Consider the following 19,524-nt stretch of genomic DNA (forward strand, 5'->3'; position numbering starts at 1 on the left):
TATACGTCAAAATAACAGGTTCTCTTAACAGGAGTTACTGTAATCAGTCTTTACTTACTTTCACTTGACTCCCTTTTATGCTGCTAATAGAGATGTTATGTAGCCAGGCTGGCTGTAGGTCTTCCATGTGCACAGCCTTGTAGTAGAGAAGCATATGCCCTCTTTAATTCACTCCTGACTTACATTGGCTGGACCTCAGGGCTCCATGAGGTGCAGTGGCCGCAGGTTCCTCCCCATGGTGCAATAACAGAGGCATCCATTAGGAAGGCCAACCAGCACTGGGGGTTGTCTGTTTCATACCATCCTCAGGCCGCAGGCTCCCCCCCCCTCGTGCCATAACAGAGGCATCCCTTGGGAAGCCCAACTTGTACCGGCAGTTGCCTGTCCCACACCATCCTCAGGACTTAAAGCAATGGACTACAATAGCAGCCCTTGCAGCATAAGGTTTTGTTTCCAGAATACGTTCCCATTAAAGGTTAGGAGAGTGGCAGCCTTTGAGCTTTTTAACAGTTGATAACATATTTCCATCCTTTAAACATCCCACAAGGGCATAGCATAATCCTTCAGTTGTAAGCAAATGACAGCACAGTTGGCTGGGGTGCCATGAGCAGTGGAGAGAGGCAGCTGCAGTCAGGAGGGCTGGCAGGGCCTGAAGATGTGGTGCTGAGAGCAGTAGCCACGTGGACAGCTAGCACTAGGACTACCTATATATTTTTGCTACACCAAAGGGGCCCGCGGTCCCTGCCTGCAAAGGGCATTTATTTTGGGCCTGGCTGAGCCAGTGTCAGACCTGCATTTCAGTGCGAGCTGGTCCTGGAAAGTGAGGAATCAAGTGAGCTGCTGAAAAGTGAGATCAGTAATCAAGTGATGTGCTGGAGCTGGTAGTGAAGAGGTGTATATACAGAGAGTGTATATAGTTCCGAAGTCCCAAATTCTTTGTTCTTCAATCAAGTGGGCATCCATTATTTCCCCAATCCCCATGCAAGTTTATTCCCCTCAATAAAAACACAAAAACAAAGTTCAAGGACTGGTTTTCTGCCTGAAGGTGAATGAGAACTGTGTGCCTGGCTGGGCAGGGTGACATATAGACTACAACACTCAGCAGCCCTTACGGAGGGTACCGCTACAATTGAAAGATATACCCTTTAAGGGTATGAGCTCTGCTATTAGAAACATTGAATATTGGCAGAAAAGCAGAAGGGCATTACTACCCCATTGTAAGAGCATAGGATTAGAGATCAGTTTTAGCTTAGTGCTGTTTATGGTCAGGGCCTTAGGGTACTGCCTGCAAGCCCCCCTCTCCCATTTTTTTTTCAGCCACCCAGCTCCAGATCTACATTTTAGAAGCTTGAGCTTTTTAACATCTGCCAACAACTCTTCCTAGGATGGTTGCAGAGAGAAATTTTGCGTTTGCTCCTCAGACCCATTTTTAGTTGAAACCAAAGAACGAGAGGTTCATAAGTCTTTCCTTCAAGCAGGAGTTTTTTATCACCACTTCTTTTTTTTTTTTAGTTGTGTAGCACCCTCTAGTGTGCTAGAACAGGAATTGGTGTTTTTTTTGTTAGAGTGGGCAAAATGTTTTGGCTTGGCTGGCAGGCAGGCAGCCCTGGGTTTATTCTGGGTCAGGGTTTGAATGACTCAGGGAGGGCTGGATGACTCCCAGGCAACATCTCTGATACCTCTCCTTACTTCTGGAACTTGCTGGAAACTTCCAGAAGAATGGGAGTGGAGGTTAAGAGGAGCTGCCTGGAGTATTGGGTTGGGTTGGCAGGGGGCAGGCCCCTCAAATACTCTAGGTCAGCCCAGTTGAGTACGTGGAGATTGGTTGGAAGATAGAGATGGAGTGTTAGGATGCTGTCGGACACCCTTGAGGGTAGCCCCCTAGTCGGGGGGGGGGGGGGGGTGAGAGATTACCTCGGGTCTGGGAGCTCGGGTGCAGAATGAACCCTCTTCATGACATACAGAGGTGTCCTTACCAGTGGCACAGTAGCAGGTGTGAGGATAAAAGGATGAGAACTCTGCCGGGCAAATCTCCAGGGAAGAAGACAGCCAGATGGGATGGTGAGTGTTAGAGTTGGAGAGGACTGGGAGGCATGCCTGAGAGGACTGGGCAGAATCAGTCTGGGAGGATGGTGGAAGTTTAGCCAAGAGGGCTAGAGAAAGGGCAGCTGCAGCCAGGTGGACTGGCGGTGCTGGGATCAGTAGCCAAAGAAGGGCAGATGGGCACTTTGCTACACTACTGTAGCGGTTGGTTACCACTAGTTACTAACATTCACCAAATCACCCTGCTGCCAGACCCCCATCTATCACGTCTGAGACAATGAGCAGTCATTTGCGTAGTTTTGCTGCGTTTATTGTGGGATAGAGTGGTTCAATACCAGTCCAGGTACAAGGCAGGCAAGGTTCAGAATAGTCGGTGTCAATCCATAGTCAAACGACAGAGTTCAGAGAATAGTCAATATCTGATGCGAGGTCATAAATAGGGGAATGCAAACAGCAGAGCAGGACAGACAGACAGACAGAGAGATTGCATGTATTACATACACTATCACAAGGATGAGAATGCAGGCTTGGCTGACCTAAATTAGGTTTGGTCTCCACCCAGTTACTGGCCACATCAATCACCTTGCAGGTGGATAGACAGACAGGGATGCATCATAGCCAAAACCAGGATGCTGGAATGAGACCAGCAGCAGTCAAAGAACAGGGGCGTTTACACAATCCTGATGGGTCACTTCTGACCTCCTTGGAAATCCGCGATACCTACCCCCATTGCATCTGGGAATCTGCAATTTTTGTCTCTGCCATTTGGGCTGACCATAGCAGAAAAAGTCTTCACCAAGACACTGGCCTCTTGCCGATTTTTGTAGCCTGGGGATCTCAAGGACTTGACTGCCTTCCTTTCAGCTGCTTCCTGAGATTTCAAACTGGTTCTTTGTGCTTGCAGCTTTTTAAAGGTGGCTGTTGCCTCTTACTCAGTTAGTGGTCCTTCCTTGTTAGTACCATCTTTTAATTCTTCATAAGGGCAAGGTTGTCCCTTGTCTTTTACCGACCTTTTTCCCCCAAGGTTATCTCAACTTTCCACATCAGTGAAGGCATTGTCTTGTCATCTCCATTACATCTCATTTCAATATGTACATGATGCAGGTCTTCAGGTTTATTGCCTCCCTTTATAAAGTAAACCGCTGCACAAACTGTTGGCACTATATAAATCCTGAATACTACTACTACTACTAAAATAAATAATAATCATTTATTATTATTATTTTTATTATTATCCCTTGAAATACAGTGGCTAAGTGGTTAGCACTTCTGCCTAGCAGCACTACTAGGGTTGTCAGTTCAAATCCCAACCACAGCACTGCCTGCCTGGAGTTTGCATGTTCTCCCTGTGTCTGCGTGGGTTTCCTCCGGGTACTCTGGTTTCCTCCGTCACTCCAAAGACACGCTGGTAGGTTAATTGGCTCCTGTCTAAATTGGCCCTAGTTTGTGTATGGATGTGTTAGGGACCTTAGATTGTAAGCTCCTTGAGGGCAGAGACTAATGTGAATGTACAATATGTATGCAAAGTGCTGCGTAAATTGACAGTACGTGTAATTAAATATATATTTGTATCTCGCCTTGACTATTGCAACTCCCTTCTCATTGGCCTGCCTCTCCATAGTCTGTCCCCTCGTCAGTCTATCATGAATGCTGCTGCCAGACTTATCCACTTTACCAACCCTCTCCTCCAATCCCTACACTGGCTCACAATCACCCAGCAAATTAAATTAAAAATACTAACCACAACATACAAAGCCATTCACAACTCTGCCCCGAGCTACATTACCAACCTTGTCTCCGAATAGAACCAAAATCGTCCTCTCCGCTCTTCTCAAGACCTCCTCCTCTCAAGCTCTCTCGTCTCCTCCTCCCATGCTCATCTCCAGGACTTCTCCAGAACCTCTCCCATCCTCTGGAACTCGCTACCTCCACCGGTCCGGCTATCCCCTACTCTTGCTACCTTCAGGTGGTCCCTGAAAACTCATCTCTTCAGGAAAGCCTATCACGTCTCCAACTAATCTCCTGCCATTTCCATCAGCTCATTCCCCACAGTTACAACCTTTTGTACCACCTGCCCCACCCTATTAGATTGTAAGCTCTTCTGAGCAGGGCCCTTTTAATCCTCTTGTATTTTATTGTATTATAACTGTATTGTCTCCTTTTTATATTGTAAAGTGCTACGTAAACTGTTGGCGCTATATAAATCCTGTATAATAATAATAATATAATGTGCAATAAGTATTGATGTGAAATGCATATTCCTATTTTGTCACTAGATGGCAGTATGTCCTAAGGAAATAGTCCCTAATATAAAAAATTGTGCCCTTTTCCATCATCAGCCCCAGTAGTAAAAAATACCAAGAATACAATCTCTGGATTTCACTAATCTATACAATGCAATCCCTCTTTTTCTGCATGTTGTATTCTGTCTTTATTGGATATTAGCATACTTGAGTTTTTTTAAAGGCAACATGAAGGATACAATCATATTTATATTACAGTCTTAGATGTGGCTTGATTTGATATGTAGATGTAATACATACTTACCTGATGCAGAGTACCACGCACCTCACCGGTGATCAGTGGTGCCTTCCAGGCTTCCTATTGTGTCTAGAGTTTGTGGGAAACTTTGCCAGTTGCCTATCAGGGACTAGTGGGTTGTGAAGCAGCAGTGGTAGGGATTGATCCCTCATTTGAAAGTAGCACTTCTATTTTTCATGGTTTTATTTTATTTTATTTTATCTCTCATTTAGGGTTCAGGGTCAGGAGAAGTCAAACCCGAATTCTAGGCAGACACCATTCAATGCAGCTATGTAATTCTTAATACATCACTAATGTATTTTTTTAAATACAAGCAATTTAAGGACCTGAATATGACCTGGAATGAGTCTCTTGCAGTCCCTGTACAGCAGAGCTGCTGACAGGAGGAGAAAGCAGAGTGACAAAAAGATGAGCTCATCACTGTGCTGCTTCTCCTTTCACTGTCCAGTCACAGGCCGGGGGGCGGGTCCAGGATGACCTGAGCTCAGAGGAAGTGGTTGACTTATGCTTGCCATCAGACTGAGGACATCTAGTGTTAGAAAAAAGTACTGTGGGGAAAATCTCTGGACTGAATGTGAATATTGCAGCAAATGCTTGTTTTTTTTAATTTTTTTAATTTTGTCTTTTAAAGCATAACTAAAGGCAAAGCTTTTTTTGTTTGGATAAAGTGGAGAGGGATTAGGACTCCTGTCAGGTTTTTGTTGCGGTCTGTGCCCCCGTTAAGGAAATTCACCCTCTCTATTTGTCCGGTTTACCATTATCATTAAAAGTGAAACTAAAAGAAATTACCAAAATTTTGGGTTGTCCCCAGAAAAGCAAGAGAGGGGAAATCTTCCAATGGGGGACACTAGTTCTGCTGACCCCGGGGTCCCCAATGGATTCCTTTAATTCGCAGGGATTTCCTCTCACTTCCTGTTTGGCTATGGGACAGGAAGTGAAGGGAAATCTCCACAATGGGACATAGATGGCAAAAAAAATATGACAGGGGTTATAACACTCCTTTACTCTATCCAAAATGAAAAAAAAAAGTTTTGCCTATAGTTCTACTTTAACCCCTTCAGCCCCGGAAGGATTTACCCCCTTCCTGACCAGAGCACTTTTTGCGATTTGGCACTGCGCCGCTTTAACTGACAATTGCTCGGTCGTGTGACGTTGTACCCAAACAAAATTGATGTCCTTTTTTTCCCACAAATTGAGCTTTATTTTGGTGGTATTTGATCACCTCTGCGGTTTTTATTTTTTGCGCTATAAACAAAAAAAGAGCAACAATTTCAAATTTCAATATTTTTTACTTTTTGCTATAATAAATAACCCCAAAAAATATATTAAAAAAAACAATTTTTTTCTCAGTTTAGGCCAATACGTATTGTTCTACATATTTTTGGTAAAAAAAAATCGTAATAAGCGTATATTGATTGGTTTGCGCAAAAGTTATAGCTTCTACAAAATAGGGGATAGATTTATAACATTTTTATTATTATTTTTTTTTTATTAGTAATGGCAGTGATCTGCGATTTTTATTGTGACTGCGACATTATGGCGGACACATTGGACACTTTTGACACCATTTTGGGACCATTGTCATTTATACAGCGATCAGTGCTATAAAAAATTACTGTGTACCGTATATACTCAAGTATAAGTCGAATTTTTCAGCCCTTTTTTTTGGGCTGAAAGTGTCCCCTTCGACTTATACTCGAGTCACCGCCGTCTGTCTGCATAAACAGCGTGTCATGCAGGCAGACGGCGGGCGGCGTGCGATGATAGTGTTCGGCGGCTATTCCAGCTTTCAAAAGCCGCGCCTCCTGCTCGTCTGTGATAGGCTGAACAGCTGTCAGTGTACAGCCTATCACAGACATTCTCTCATCCTCGTCCGTGGTATGAGAATGAGAGAATGTCCGTGATAGGCAGTCAGCGGTCAGCCTATCACAGACGAGGAGGAGGCGCGGCTTTTGAACTGTGGAATGGCCGCCGAACATTATCATCACACGCCGGCCGCCGTTTGAGGATGGAGATCGCCACAGGGAGGATGGAGATCGCCACAGGGAGGCTGCACAGGACACAGGTAGGCTGCACATGCACACAGGACACATACACACAGGACATGTACAGGACACATGCACACAGGGACACAGGAACACAGGACACACATGTACAGGACACATACACATGTACAGGACACATGCACAGGGTACAGGTAGGCTGCACAGGACACAGGGAGGCAGGCAGCTGCAGATGGGCATTGTTGACCCTCTGCATTTCCCACCCTCGTCTTATACTCGGGTCAATAATTTTTTCCCAGTTTTTTGTGGTAAATTGGGGGCCTCGACTTATACTAGAGTATATACGGTAAATGACATTGACAGGGAAGGAGTTAAACACTGGAGGCGATCGGGGGTTAAGTGTGTCCTAGGGAGTGATTCTAACTGTGGAGGGGATGGGCTACCACTGACGTGACAGCGATCACCGCTCCCGATGACAGGGAACAGTAGATCTCTGTCATATCACAAGACAGAACGGGGAAATGCCTTGTTTACATAGGCATCTCCCCGTTCTACCTCTCCACACCACAATCGCGGGCCAATGGCGAACATCAATTTCCCGGGACCCGCGGGCACGCTCCCATGGCATAGGCATCAAATTTAAAGGGACGTACAGGTACACCCATTTGCCTGCATGTGCCATTCTGCCAGCGTACATCTGTGTGCGGCGGTCGGCAAGCGGTTAATGGCTATTTATTTTTATCCTGTTATTTTTTGGCTGCTGCTCTGCCTTAATCAATGACCATCATTGCTGCCCATCAATGCCCATAAGTGCCACCCATCAGTGCCCACCAGTGCCACCCATCAGTGCTGCCTATCAGTGCTCATCAGTACCACCTAAGTGTGGCATATTAGTGCCGCCTCATCAGTGCACATCAGTGAAGGAGAAAAATTACTTATTTACAAAATTTACTGACAGAAACTAAGAAAAACTTTTTTTTTTTTTTTTGTTTAATTTTTTGTCTTTTTTTTTTTTTCTTTAGTAAAAGATAAAAAATACCCAGCAGTGATAAAATACCACCAAAAGAAAGCTATATTTGTGTGAAAAAAAGGATAAAAATTTCACATGGTTACAGTGTAGCATGACCGCGCAATTGTCGTTCAAATTGTGACAGAGCAGAAAGCTGAAAATTGGCCTGGGCAGGAGGGGGGGAAAGGTGCCTGGAAGGGAAGTGGTTAAAGCACCATTTTGCTCTGGCAGTTTATAACAATATACAAACGGCTTTTGTACATGGGCGTTTTTTTCCCGCATTTAAATGTAGGTCATCAGATTCCCGAAGGCTTCAATGGAGAGGTGTAGATGACATTTCAAAGGCTGGATCTGGCCTGCTTCGTGTTTCGTTTCTTTAGACGCAGCGGGTTCTATTCAGGTGCATTTGGAAGGTCAAACACAGCCTTTTCCTTGTCAAATGCTGCATTTTGATCTTTTGCTTTGAAATGGAAAAGGCTGAACACCCGGTACCACAAATCCTAATAGTGTCAGCTAGTTACTTAGTTACTGTTACTACTATTACTAATGTTACTATTCTATATACATGTTTTATCATTTGTTTTTTATTGCAAATTGATACAAAGCAGGTTTTAATTGGTCAGTGGGTTGTACATAATAGCTGGGATGATGCAATTACTGGTTATTCTGTAATTTAAATAGAAATATAGAGTAAGGGAGGGTTAGAACCCCTGTTGGTTTATTTTTGCCACCAGTGCCCCATTGGGGAGATTTACTTTCACTTCCTGTCTCAAAGCCAAAACAGGAAGTGAGAGGAGGTCCCTGCATATTAAAGCAGAGTTTCACCCATAAAAATAAGTTTACATAACTGTGCAGCAAATAACATAACAAATGACATTTAGAGAATTTTTTTATTTTTTTACTTACCTTTTAATCCCTGTTGCTATGTGGTCCCTTCTAATCGTCCCCTTCCTCACCACGGCTCCTGACATCACTTCCCACGGCTCCTCTGCTCGCTACTGCTCCTGGGAGATGTGTGTCATCATTTCCCAGGAGTCAGTGGGCAGCGCCACAGGTTTTTTTGTCATCGCAACGGGGCGGGCACTTTGTGATGGCAACCTGTATAGTTTACAGCACCGCTACGTGATATTACTGCGCATGCGCGAGAACAGGTGGTGCATGCTGGGAATACAGCAGCGAAGTATCCCTGAAGAATATGCTTGTGGGCTTCTCCTGCCCCCAAGTAAGATGAGAACATCTGCTCAGTGCGGCGATCGCGGCCCCGCTATGTTGCTAGGACATGGCGACCCCGATCTGCGACCGGTGCTCTTTAACCATGTGATCGGCTGTGTCCAATCACAGAGATGACGGTAATCCGCTCTCCTCACCTCACACTGACAGAGTGTGAGGAGAGGAGAGCCAATCAGCGGCATCTCCTCACAGGGGACAGCTAGGTATGTAATCAGGGCACTGATCATCAGTGCCCTGATTACAATTAGGTGCCCACCAGTGCCAGCAATGATTGCCCACCACTGCCAGCAATCAGTGCCAACCAGTGCCCACAATTGCCACCAATCTGTTCCCACAAGTGCCAGCAATCAGTGGCCATTAGTGATGCCAGTCAGTGCTGGCTATCAGTGCTGCCCATCAATGCCCATCACTGCTGTCCATCAATGCTTATCACTGCTGCCCATCAATGCCACCCATCAGTGCCGCCTATCCGTGCCGCCTACCTGTGCCACCAGTGCTGCCTATCTGTGCCCACCAGTGCCGCCTATCTGTGCCGCCTATCTGAGCTCACCAGTGCTGCCTATCTGTGCCCAGTTCCCATCAGTGCCACCCATCAGTGCCACCTATCAGTGCTCATCAGTGCCACCTATCAGTGCCCATAAGTGCGGCATATTCGTGCCTCCTCATCAGTGACACCTAATCAGTGCCTATAAGTGCCACCTCATCAGTGCCTATCAGTGTCCATCAGTGAAAGAGAAAAATTGCTTAGTTACAAAATTTACTGACAGAAACTAAGAGAAAAATTTATTTCCAAAATTTTTGGTCTTTTTTTTTTTTTTTTTTTTAGGAAAAAATAAAAAACCCATAAGTGATTAAATACCACCAAAAGAAAGCTCTATTTGTGTGAAGAAAAAGATAACAATTTCACATGGTTACAGCATTGTATGACAGCGCAATTGTCATTCAAAATGTGACAGCGCTGAAAGCTGAAAAATATCCTGGGCAGGAAGGGGGTTATGTGCCCTGTATTGAGGTGGTTAAAGGAAACTCCACGCCAAAATTAAAAAACAAAAAAACAAAAAACAGTGAGGCCCCCCGTAAAATCCATACCAGACCCTTATCTGAGTATGCAGCCTGGCAGGTCAGGAAGGGGGGAAGGGGGCGAACAACTGCCCCCCCTCCCCTGAACCATACCAGCCCTCAATATGGGGAGGTGCTTTGGGGCAGGACTCTGCCCCCCTGCCCTAAAGCACCTTGCCCCTATGTTAATGGGGACAAGGGTCTCTTCCTCACAACCCTGGGCTGTGGTTGTGGGGGTCTGCCCCCCCCCCATGTGAATGAATATGGTCTACTATGTACCCCTACCCATTCACCAAAAAAGTTTCAAAAAGTAATAAAAACACAGAGACAGTTTTTTGACAATTCCTTTATTAAAAAATGAAAAAAACTGTGTCCCCGATGTAAATCTCACACTCGCGCTTCCTGATTGGTGGAGAGGCGATTCAGTGTTAGAATAGTGAATATTCATTCGCTATTCTAACACACGTGGGTGGGCTCCAAGCGCTATGCTCTGCGTCCCGAGCCCACCCTATTTTGAAGCCTATTAGAGCCTCTGGCTCTAATCAGGTGCTTAAAAAAAACCCTGCCACTGTAATTCATGCGCCCGACATCCTGAAAGGTGCCGGACGCACGAATAGGGGGTGGTGGCGGCGATGGAAAGGGGAGACTGCGCCCGTGGGCCTTAAATGGAGGGGCTGCCTCTGCAATCAATATGCGCCTATTGTGATTTGTTTTACAAAAAATATGTAGCAGAATAAATATTGGTCTAAATTTATGAAGAAATTGGATTTTTGTTAACCACTTCCCGCCCAAGGCTGTCATATGACGTTCTGGACTTTGAGTGGAGATATCTGAATTTCTGCCATCGATTCCCTGCAAAGTAAAAACAATCATAGCGACTTGATTGTTTTTACAGGAAACGGGAGGGGACACCCCCCCTCCCCCCACCCTACGGTGCTTCTACCGTGCGATCGACGAGCCGGAGAATGAATCGCCCGGCGGTGGCCATTTACCATAGAGCTGTCCAAGATCCAGATGGTCCCCGGTCATCTCTCTGATCTTCGGAGGCCAGGCGGGACGTTATGACGTCACTTCCGGCCTCGGCAGATGTAAACACTGCTGTGTTTTTAGCTGGAATGGCTGAGGTTGTTTTATTTTATTTATTTTTTTGATCTCAGGCTTTCCAGCCTAGAGGAGAGATGTGAGGTCTTATAAGCTCCAGATCTCTCTGTAAAGAGATGCCATTCATATTACAAGGGATCCTCCTATTCTTGGGTCCCTCTTCACTGCTTCTGGCCCCTCCCTCCTGTCGAGTGCCCCCACAGCAAGCAGCTTGCTATGGGGGCACCCGGGGCGAGCTGAAGCTCTGTGTGTCCATTGAGACACGGAGTTGCCGTTCGGCCCCGCCCCTCTCCCTCCTGATTGGCTAACTGACTTTGAATGACAGCTGCTGGAGCCAATGGCACCACTGCTGTGTCTCAGCCAATCAGGAGGGAGAGTCCTAGATGGCTGAAGGACTTGTAGACATCGCCGGAGAGAGATGGGGCTCAGGTAAGTATTAGGGGGTGCTGGGGAGGCTGCTGCACACAAAAGGCTTTTTATCATTTTATAGAATGCATTAAGATAAAAAAACCTTCTGCCTTTACAACTTTTTTAAGTACCGAAATTTGGCACCATTCCACAAGTGTGCGCAATCTTAAAGCATGACATGTTAGGTATATATTTACTCGGCGTAACATCATCTTTCACAATATACAAGAAAAATCAGGCTAACTTTAGTGGTTTTTTTTTGTTTTTTTTAATTCATAAAACATTTTTTTTTTTTACAAAAAAAAAACATGTTTGAAAAATTGCTGCACAAATACCATGTGACATAAAAAGTTGCAACGACTGCAATTTTATTCCCTAGGGTCTCTGCTAAAAAAAAAAAAACATATATAATGTTTGGGGGTTTTAAGTAATTTTCTAGCAAAAAAAATGATGATTTTTACATGTAGGAGAGGAGTGCCAGAATTGGCTTGGGCTGGAAGTAGATACATTTTTTTGATTGGATATATTTTATAGCAGAAAGTAAAAAATATTGTTAATTTTTTTTTCAAAATTGCCGTTTTTTTTTTTGTTTATAGCGCAAAAAATAAAAAACCCAGTGGTGATCAAATACCACCAAAAGAAAGCCCTATTTGTCTGAAAAAAATAATATAATAATATAATATAAATTTCATGTGAGTACAGTGTTGCATGACCGCGCAATTGTCAGTTAACCAGTTGCCGACCAGCCGCCACAGTTATACTGCAGCAAGTTGGCTCGGCTGCATGAATCAACGTACTGGTACGTCGGTCCGTGCATTGACTTTTGCAGATGCGTGCGCCGCGGGAGCTCACCTGCGATCGCGGGAAAGAGAGGCAGAACGGGGATCTGCCTATGTAAAGCAGGCGGATCCTCATTCTGACAAGGGAGGAGAGAGAGAGATCAGCTGTTCCTAATGAATGATCAGGAACAGCGCTCTCTCTCTACACCCAGGTAGCCCAACCCCCCTAGGGAACACTTAACCCTTTGATCACCACTAGTGTTAACCCCTTCCCTGCCAGTGCTATTTATACAGCGGTCAGCACATTTTTATAGCACTGATCACTGTAATGGTGTCACTGGTCAACAAAAAGTGTCACTTAGGGTCCGATTTGTCCGCCGCAATGTCGCAGTCCCGCTAAAAACCGATGATCCCTGCCATTACTACTGAAAACAAAAAAAAAATGTAAAATGCCATAAATCTATTCCTTATTTCGTAGACTCTATAACTTTTGCGCAAACCAATCAATATACGCTTATTGCGATTTTTCTTTTTTTTTTTACCAAAAATATGTAGCAGAATACATATCAGCCTAATGAATACATTTGTTTTTTTTTTTTATATATATTTTTTTGGATTATAGCAGAAAGTAAAAAATATTGTTTTCGTTTCAAAATTGTTGGTCTTTTTTTGTTTATAGCGCACAAAAATAAAAATCGCAGAGGTGATCAAATACCACCAAAAGAAATCTCTATTTGTGGGGGAAAAAAAGGAAACAATTTTGTTTGGGTGCAACGTCGCACGACCGCGCAATTGTCAGTTAAAGCGATGCAGTGCCATATCGCAAAAAATGGCCTGGTCATTAAGGGGGCAAATCCTTCTGGTCCTTAAGTGGTTAAGCGCAGTGTTTATAGATTTATTTTTATTGGATGTGTTTTTAAGCAAAAAGTTTTTTGTTTTTTTTTTCAAAATTGTCAGTCTTTTTTTTGTTTATAGCGCAAAAAATAATAAACCCAGTGGTGATCAAATACCACCAAAAGAAATCTTTATTTGTGTGAAAAAAGAATATAAATTTCATGTGAGTACTGCGTTGCATGACTGCGCTATTGTCAGTTAAAATAACGCAGTGCTAAAAAGCAAAACAAAAAATGGCCTGGTCATGAAGGGGGGGGGGTAAATCTTCTGGAGGTCAAGTGTTTAAGGACTTGAATTCGAAATCATCCGGGAAAAGCAGGACTCAGCGGTACAAAGTGTTCTGGTCAGCACTGATAAAGCCCTTTGTTCAGAGCGGTCTGGGACTTCATCGGTTAAGACGAACGAATGCCCAGATGGTCGCAGGACTGTCTGAAATCACGCTCCCCCCTGATTGGTGGCTCCTCTGCATGGTGACACCTGTAAGATGAGATGTCACACTTTGGAGCCCAGCTGCTGCCTCCATGCGTACAGCCTGGATCCTGGCGCTTTCTTTCACTTGCATGACCATGTCTGGCCTGGCCAAAGCCTCCAACACTCTGAAATCTGTAGATTACGAAGTTTTTGGCCGTGTTCAGGGTAGGTGGGAATTTTTATGCTTCCTTTTCATTCGATGGAGGAGCGGGCTGACATTGACAGCGTTCCCGAGAGAGCAGAGCGGATTAGGGAAAGTCAGCCAATGTCTAAACATAGCTTGTTGTAGGGAGCGATCCGGGCTGAATACAGAACAGGGGAAATAATTGGTGGGGTGGAAATGTGCAGAAATTTACCGAAAAGAATCCATCAATCCATAAACCTAAAGCTGGACTCCGGGAAGGTATAAAAGATACATTATTGCAGCTCTGTCATTATGCAATCACAGGTGTGACTATGGCCTACTACATTTGTAAAGTTATATTAACCTCTTCAGCCCCGGAAGGTTTACCCCACCCCCCACCCCCTTCATGGCCAGGCCATTTTTTGCGATACGGCACTGCGTTACTTTAACTGACCATTGCGTGGCGGTCGTGCGTCGCTGTACCCAACTAAGATGAATGTTTTCTTTTTTTTTTTCACAAATAAAGATTTCTTTGGAGGTATTTGATCACCTCTGCATTTTTTTTTTTTATTTTTTGCGCTATGAATAAAAAAAAGACCAACAATTTAAGAAAAATTTTTTTTTAAATTTTACTTTCTGCTACAAAACATATCCAAGAAAACAATTTAAGCCCCGGAAGGATTTACCCCCTTCCTGACCAGAGCACTTTTTGCGATTAGGTACTGCGTCGCTTTAACTGACAATTGCGCGGTCGTGCGACGTGGCTCCCAAATAAAATTGACGTCCTTTTTTTCCCCACAAATAGAGCTTTCTTTTGGTGGTATTTGATCGCCTCTGCAGTTTTTATCCTATGAACAAAAAAAGAGCGACAGTTTTGAAAAAAAAGCAATATTATTTCCTTTTAGCTGTAATAAATATCCTCCAAAAATATATAAAAAAACCACATTTTTTTCCTCAGTTTAGGTCGATATGTATTTTTTACATATTTTTGGTAAAAAAAAAATCGCAATAAGCGTATATTGATTGGTTTGCACAAAATAGGCGATAGTTTTATGGCATTTTTATTATTCATTTTTTTATTAGTAATGGCGGCGATCTGCGATTTTTATCAGGACTGCGACATTATGGCGGACACATCAGACACTTTTGACACTATTTACTGATGGAGTTATTGCAAACAAATTTTCAAAGGCTTTTTTTTTTCTAGTGATATCAAGAATAATATTATTATGCTATTTTCTTTTTTTTTCTTTTCTTTTTTTTTTTTTTTGGTGCAAGTTACTACAACACCATTATCCCGTAGTTTTTAAGATCAAAGATACAACTATGTTGGTGTCCCTTGTCAATTTTACATTGTATTTTTTTTTAATGTAACTGCCTACTCCCAAACTGTCATTTGAAGTAAAACATATAGCCAAGTATTATTTTTTTATTTTTATTTTAATTTTTTTTATGGGCATTAAAAATAAATAAATAAATAAAATTAGACATGTTATCTGCCAATAGAACGTAACCAAAAAGTGCATTCTATGCATCCAAAAATCTAGAAAATATAACAAATCAAATCATTATTCAACCAAAAATTAAAATAAAAGCCTCATGCATGTGTCCTGCTTCTTAATATAGGGGGTCGGCAATGCCAAGACTTAGTGAAAGCAGGGGTCCATCATCTGGAGATAATTCTGAAAATCATCCGGATTATTCTCCTGGAGCTCCCGCAGCAAAGGCATATGACATAATTGGTCCCGATTTAATAAAGCAACCAGTTTCTGGTCCAAGAAATCCTCCTCCTCCTGTTCCTGGACTGGACTTGGGTCAAAGCAATTACTCCAAGGCCAAAAATAAATAACAAGTTATCTCCTCCCATTCCGCAACATGTCTGGCTGACGAACGGCCGTTCAGAAATGAACTGAAAAGCGCGAAATGAAAAGTGTGAAATGAAAAGCGCGAATCAACACTCACCAAACTTCTAACACAAAATTTGCAGAAGGAGCCCCAAAGGGTGGCACTAAAGAGTTGAAAAACCACTTGGTCACTATGTTCGTGTTTGTTGGCAGAGAATTCCTTGCTGTTTGTATGCAAGACAAGATCCAGGCCAATGCCCTTTGGACAAAAGTCAGAGGTTTTGTCTGCGGAAAATCCGATCATGTGTACGAGGCTTTAAAGAGGAACTGCAGTCTGCTCACATAATTTGTAATGTTTTTGATGTGTTCCGGTGCATTTTTGGTGCGTTTTTGATGCAGTCCTGGAATTTTTTACCCCTCTTTTTTTCTTTACCTTAAATAAGGAAATGTTCCAGTTAATTGTTGGTGCATTTTTGGTGCATTAAGGTGCATTCCAGTGTGTTTTTGATGCGTTTTACAGTGTTCCAGTACAGTCCAGTGTGGGAAAAATGTAGCGGATTCTACTTTTTTTTTTTCTGGAACTGGAACACACTGGAACTGCAAGCACGGGTGTTAACTATGCCATTGAAAACCATATAATCTACTTTCCAAGCGTTTTTGATGCAGAAAAAAAAACGCACTGGACTGCATGTGGTGTGAACTGGCCCTAAGGCTTTTTTTCTTCTATTTTAATCTGGTGATCCAGGCAATAAGTCGGTTACAGAGATGAGACAAACCATTTACCATTAGCAGGGGTGCTTACAATGATCAGCTTTTATTTATTTACGTAAAACCATTATCCTAGAAGTGAAAACACTGTTGTTATAACTGCTTATAAAGTATTAGCTTTAGTTTGGCTTCAGTTTCTTAGTGTATTCAAATCTGCTAATACATTTAGCACTCCCCTGCCCACATACTGCTGTCTGCTGTGCCCTCTGTGCTCCTTCATCCAGAGTGGAAAAGAAGGGGCTCTGGCAGGGAGTAGTAAAGAAAAAGGTATGCCACATCCCATAATATAGAAAAAAACAAAAGATTCCCCTTGGGTGGGATTTTTAGGGCATTACCATAAATAATACAATGTAAGTATAAAAATAATTTTATTCCAAAAATCAAAAAAGTGACAAAAAGTACAATCATATAAAAATCAAACACAAATAATATGTACAAACAAGTGCATCAAGGGCAACATGTATGAAATGAAGGATACCACAACATCGCAATTGAACAGACCAATGGTATGGAATATAGTAAGTCTCACTTAACCGACGCGTTTCGGAAAGTCCTTCATCAAGGTTTAACAAGTGAGAATTACCATCTATAAAATTACAAAGGTAAGAGACAAAAAAAAAGAATAATTAACAACACACACAGATATAAGATGATATACCCCCCACACCCAGTGAAGGTCTATGTGAGAATCATATTCACTTTCAAAATGCAAATGTTATAAAGGCAACCAAAACATAAAATCATCTTCACTGTGGTCTCCCAGGCCATGCGCACATGACGAAAATCCAATTGTTGGTAATGTGAGGTACTATAGGTGACTCATATATAGGGTGCAGTTCCAATAGGTGCTGAAGAGAGCCACGTCCAAAAGTTTGGCGCGGTGCCTGTGCGCGGGCCAAACAGACTTAAGCCTCGTACACACGATGGGATTTTCCACCAACAGCCTGTCATCACACAATTCCCGTCGGAAAATCTGATCGTGTGTACGAGGCTTAAAAGAGGAACTGCAGTCTGCTCACATAATTTGTAATAAAAACATCTTTGCCATTCTGAAGCTTCCCTCCAACCACTTTGCATTTTATTTTATATATACTGTGATTCTGTACTTGCCAAATATGCTGCAGAAATCTCCCTCCGCTGAGTCTGGCTGCAACTATTTTAACTGTGGGCAACTGAAGCTGTTTCCTGTTCACTTCCGGGATTTACACAGACACACAGAGGCACGCCTCCAGCTCTGCAGCTCTCATTGACCCTCTTATGACTCACCAGAGTGAGAGCGAGAGCTGTGCATGATGTCATAAGCCTAGGATAATGACCAGACCGGAAAGAGGAAGTGGGCTGTATAAGGTATTTACTGGCAGAAAAAAAAACAGTTTACTATCCAAAGTAAAAACAACAACAAGGGCAGAAGATTTAATAAATGGAAAGATGAAAAAATGACTGAAGTTCCGCTTTAACGGTCAGATCACCAGATAAAATTAGAAGAAAGAAAGCCTAAAAAAACAAAAACAAATGCAGCCATAACATCTAATGATTGGTAATCTGTAATATAATAAATGTTTGCTTTTGCGTTTAATACCGCTTTAAAGAGGAAGTAAACCCTGGTGGGTTTTACTTCCTCTTTGTTTCCCTGCAAAGGTAAAGCATAATGGGCTACTATGCACTGCATAGTAGCCCATTATGTGTCACTTACCTGACACAGGAGCCTGCGATGTCACCGCTGCCCCCTCTGCTACGGAGCGTCCATCTTCTTTCCGGGTATCGTGGCTCCGGCGCTGTGATTGGCCAGAGCCACGATGACGTCACTCCCGCGCATGCGCACGGGAGCCACCACTAACGGCGTATCGCTGTTAGCAGCGGCATGCTCAGTGCGCCTGCGCGCCGCTGTCTACGGCGCATGCGCCGTGGACAGCGGTGTCTGTCTTTTTGCAAGTGTCTACTTCTGTTACTTGTCTGCGTTTTTGGATTTTATACGCTCAATAAAGATGCTTTTTTGATGGAGTGTGGCAGTCCAGGACTTCTCTATTTCTAAGCCTTAATCTAGGCTTACCTGTAGGTCAAAGCGGTCTGTAAGGGTTTACAACCACTTTAACAACGCTGCTGTCCTGTGCTCCCTTATTCAGAGCCGGGGCGCTCTAATACAGGGGGTGTTACTGGCCAGATCCCCAGGTGAATACAGAGGGGAAAAAAGCTTAAAAAAAGAAAAGGAATGCAGCCACCACATCTAATGATTGGTAAGCTTACTTAGTGCTTATTATTGATCACTTTTTATTATATTATATTATATTATATTATATTATATTATATTATATACCCCTGTTTACATTCTAGCATATTCCACTTCCCACATATGTCTACTTACTGCTGGTTGGGTATGTTTTATATAGAACCTTATTGGCTTATCATAATACATTTTTTTAAATCCACAATATACTATTTTTTTCTTTTTATGTTTATATTCTCAGATTTACAAGTACTGTATATGGTTAGATTTGCATTTTCTGCCTCTGCTTGGCCATCCCCAATCCTCTGTGGGTTGCATGACCTTACCATCCACACTGGGGTCCCACAAGATGTGTTGCAGCCAATTTTTTGTTTACATCTGGTCTATCTACCTATATGAGTTAAAGTTGATGACCTTGTAGTCTATTTTTATGGTTTTGTAATATTTTGGGATCAAAATACTTGTTATTTTTCCATCTATTAAGGGATATTCCCAACTCACATATCCCCTGAGGAAGACTGAATGCAGTCAAAACGCGGTGGGACAGTTTGGTGTTTATTCAACTATCAGACTGTGTATATGGTATCACCACTCCCTGTTGGAAGAGTATGGGAGAATATTCAAATACCAGACCAGGAATTTGATTGTATAGATTAGAGACATTTTTAATCTTGATATATAATAAATGTTTTTTACTTGTATACAAAAAAAAATGATTGGTAAGCTGAAATATGTTACATTTTTGGTTTTGGGTTTAATATCACTTTAACCCTTGCAGTATGGGAACAGCCCCAATGCAAGGAATTTTTTATTTTTTTTCTTATTTGGAGTTGGGCTTTAATTTTCTTCAGCCGTCCTTACATACCGATGAAAATTCAGAAGTCCGTTATTTTGATCTGCCTGGTGTTTGCCAATAAAGCACTTTTACTTAACCTCTGTGCAACCTACCCCAGCCAGCCGATCCATTAATATTCTGGGTGGGGAGCGCAGAGCCTCTCTGAATAATATTATTGAACAGAAGTGAGA

The 19,524-nt window shown here is 42.8% G+C and overlaps 1 protein-coding gene across 1 annotated transcript in view; it reads left to right on the forward strand.

Annotated features, from left to right (window-relative positions):
* The first annotated feature begins 13,498 nt into the window (after positions 1-13,498).
* ACYP2 (acylphosphatase 2) overlaps positions 13,499-19,524 on the forward strand; it is a 191,339-nt gene continuing 185,313 nt past the window's right edge. The window contains exon 1 of the mRNA XM_073628567.1: positions 13,499-13,703. Within this exon, the coding sequence (XP_073484668.1) occupies positions 13,589-13,703 (115 nt within the window). The 5' untranslated portion in view covers positions 13,499-13,588. The remainder of the gene's footprint in view (positions 13,704-19,524) is intronic.

Source organism: Aquarana catesbeiana, linkage group LG04 (genome assembly GCF_042186555.1).
Source record: "Aquarana catesbeiana isolate 2022-GZ linkage group LG04, ASM4218655v1, whole genome shotgun sequence".
Taxonomy (NCBI): Eukaryota; Metazoa; Chordata; class Amphibia; order Anura; family Ranidae; genus Aquarana; species Aquarana catesbeiana.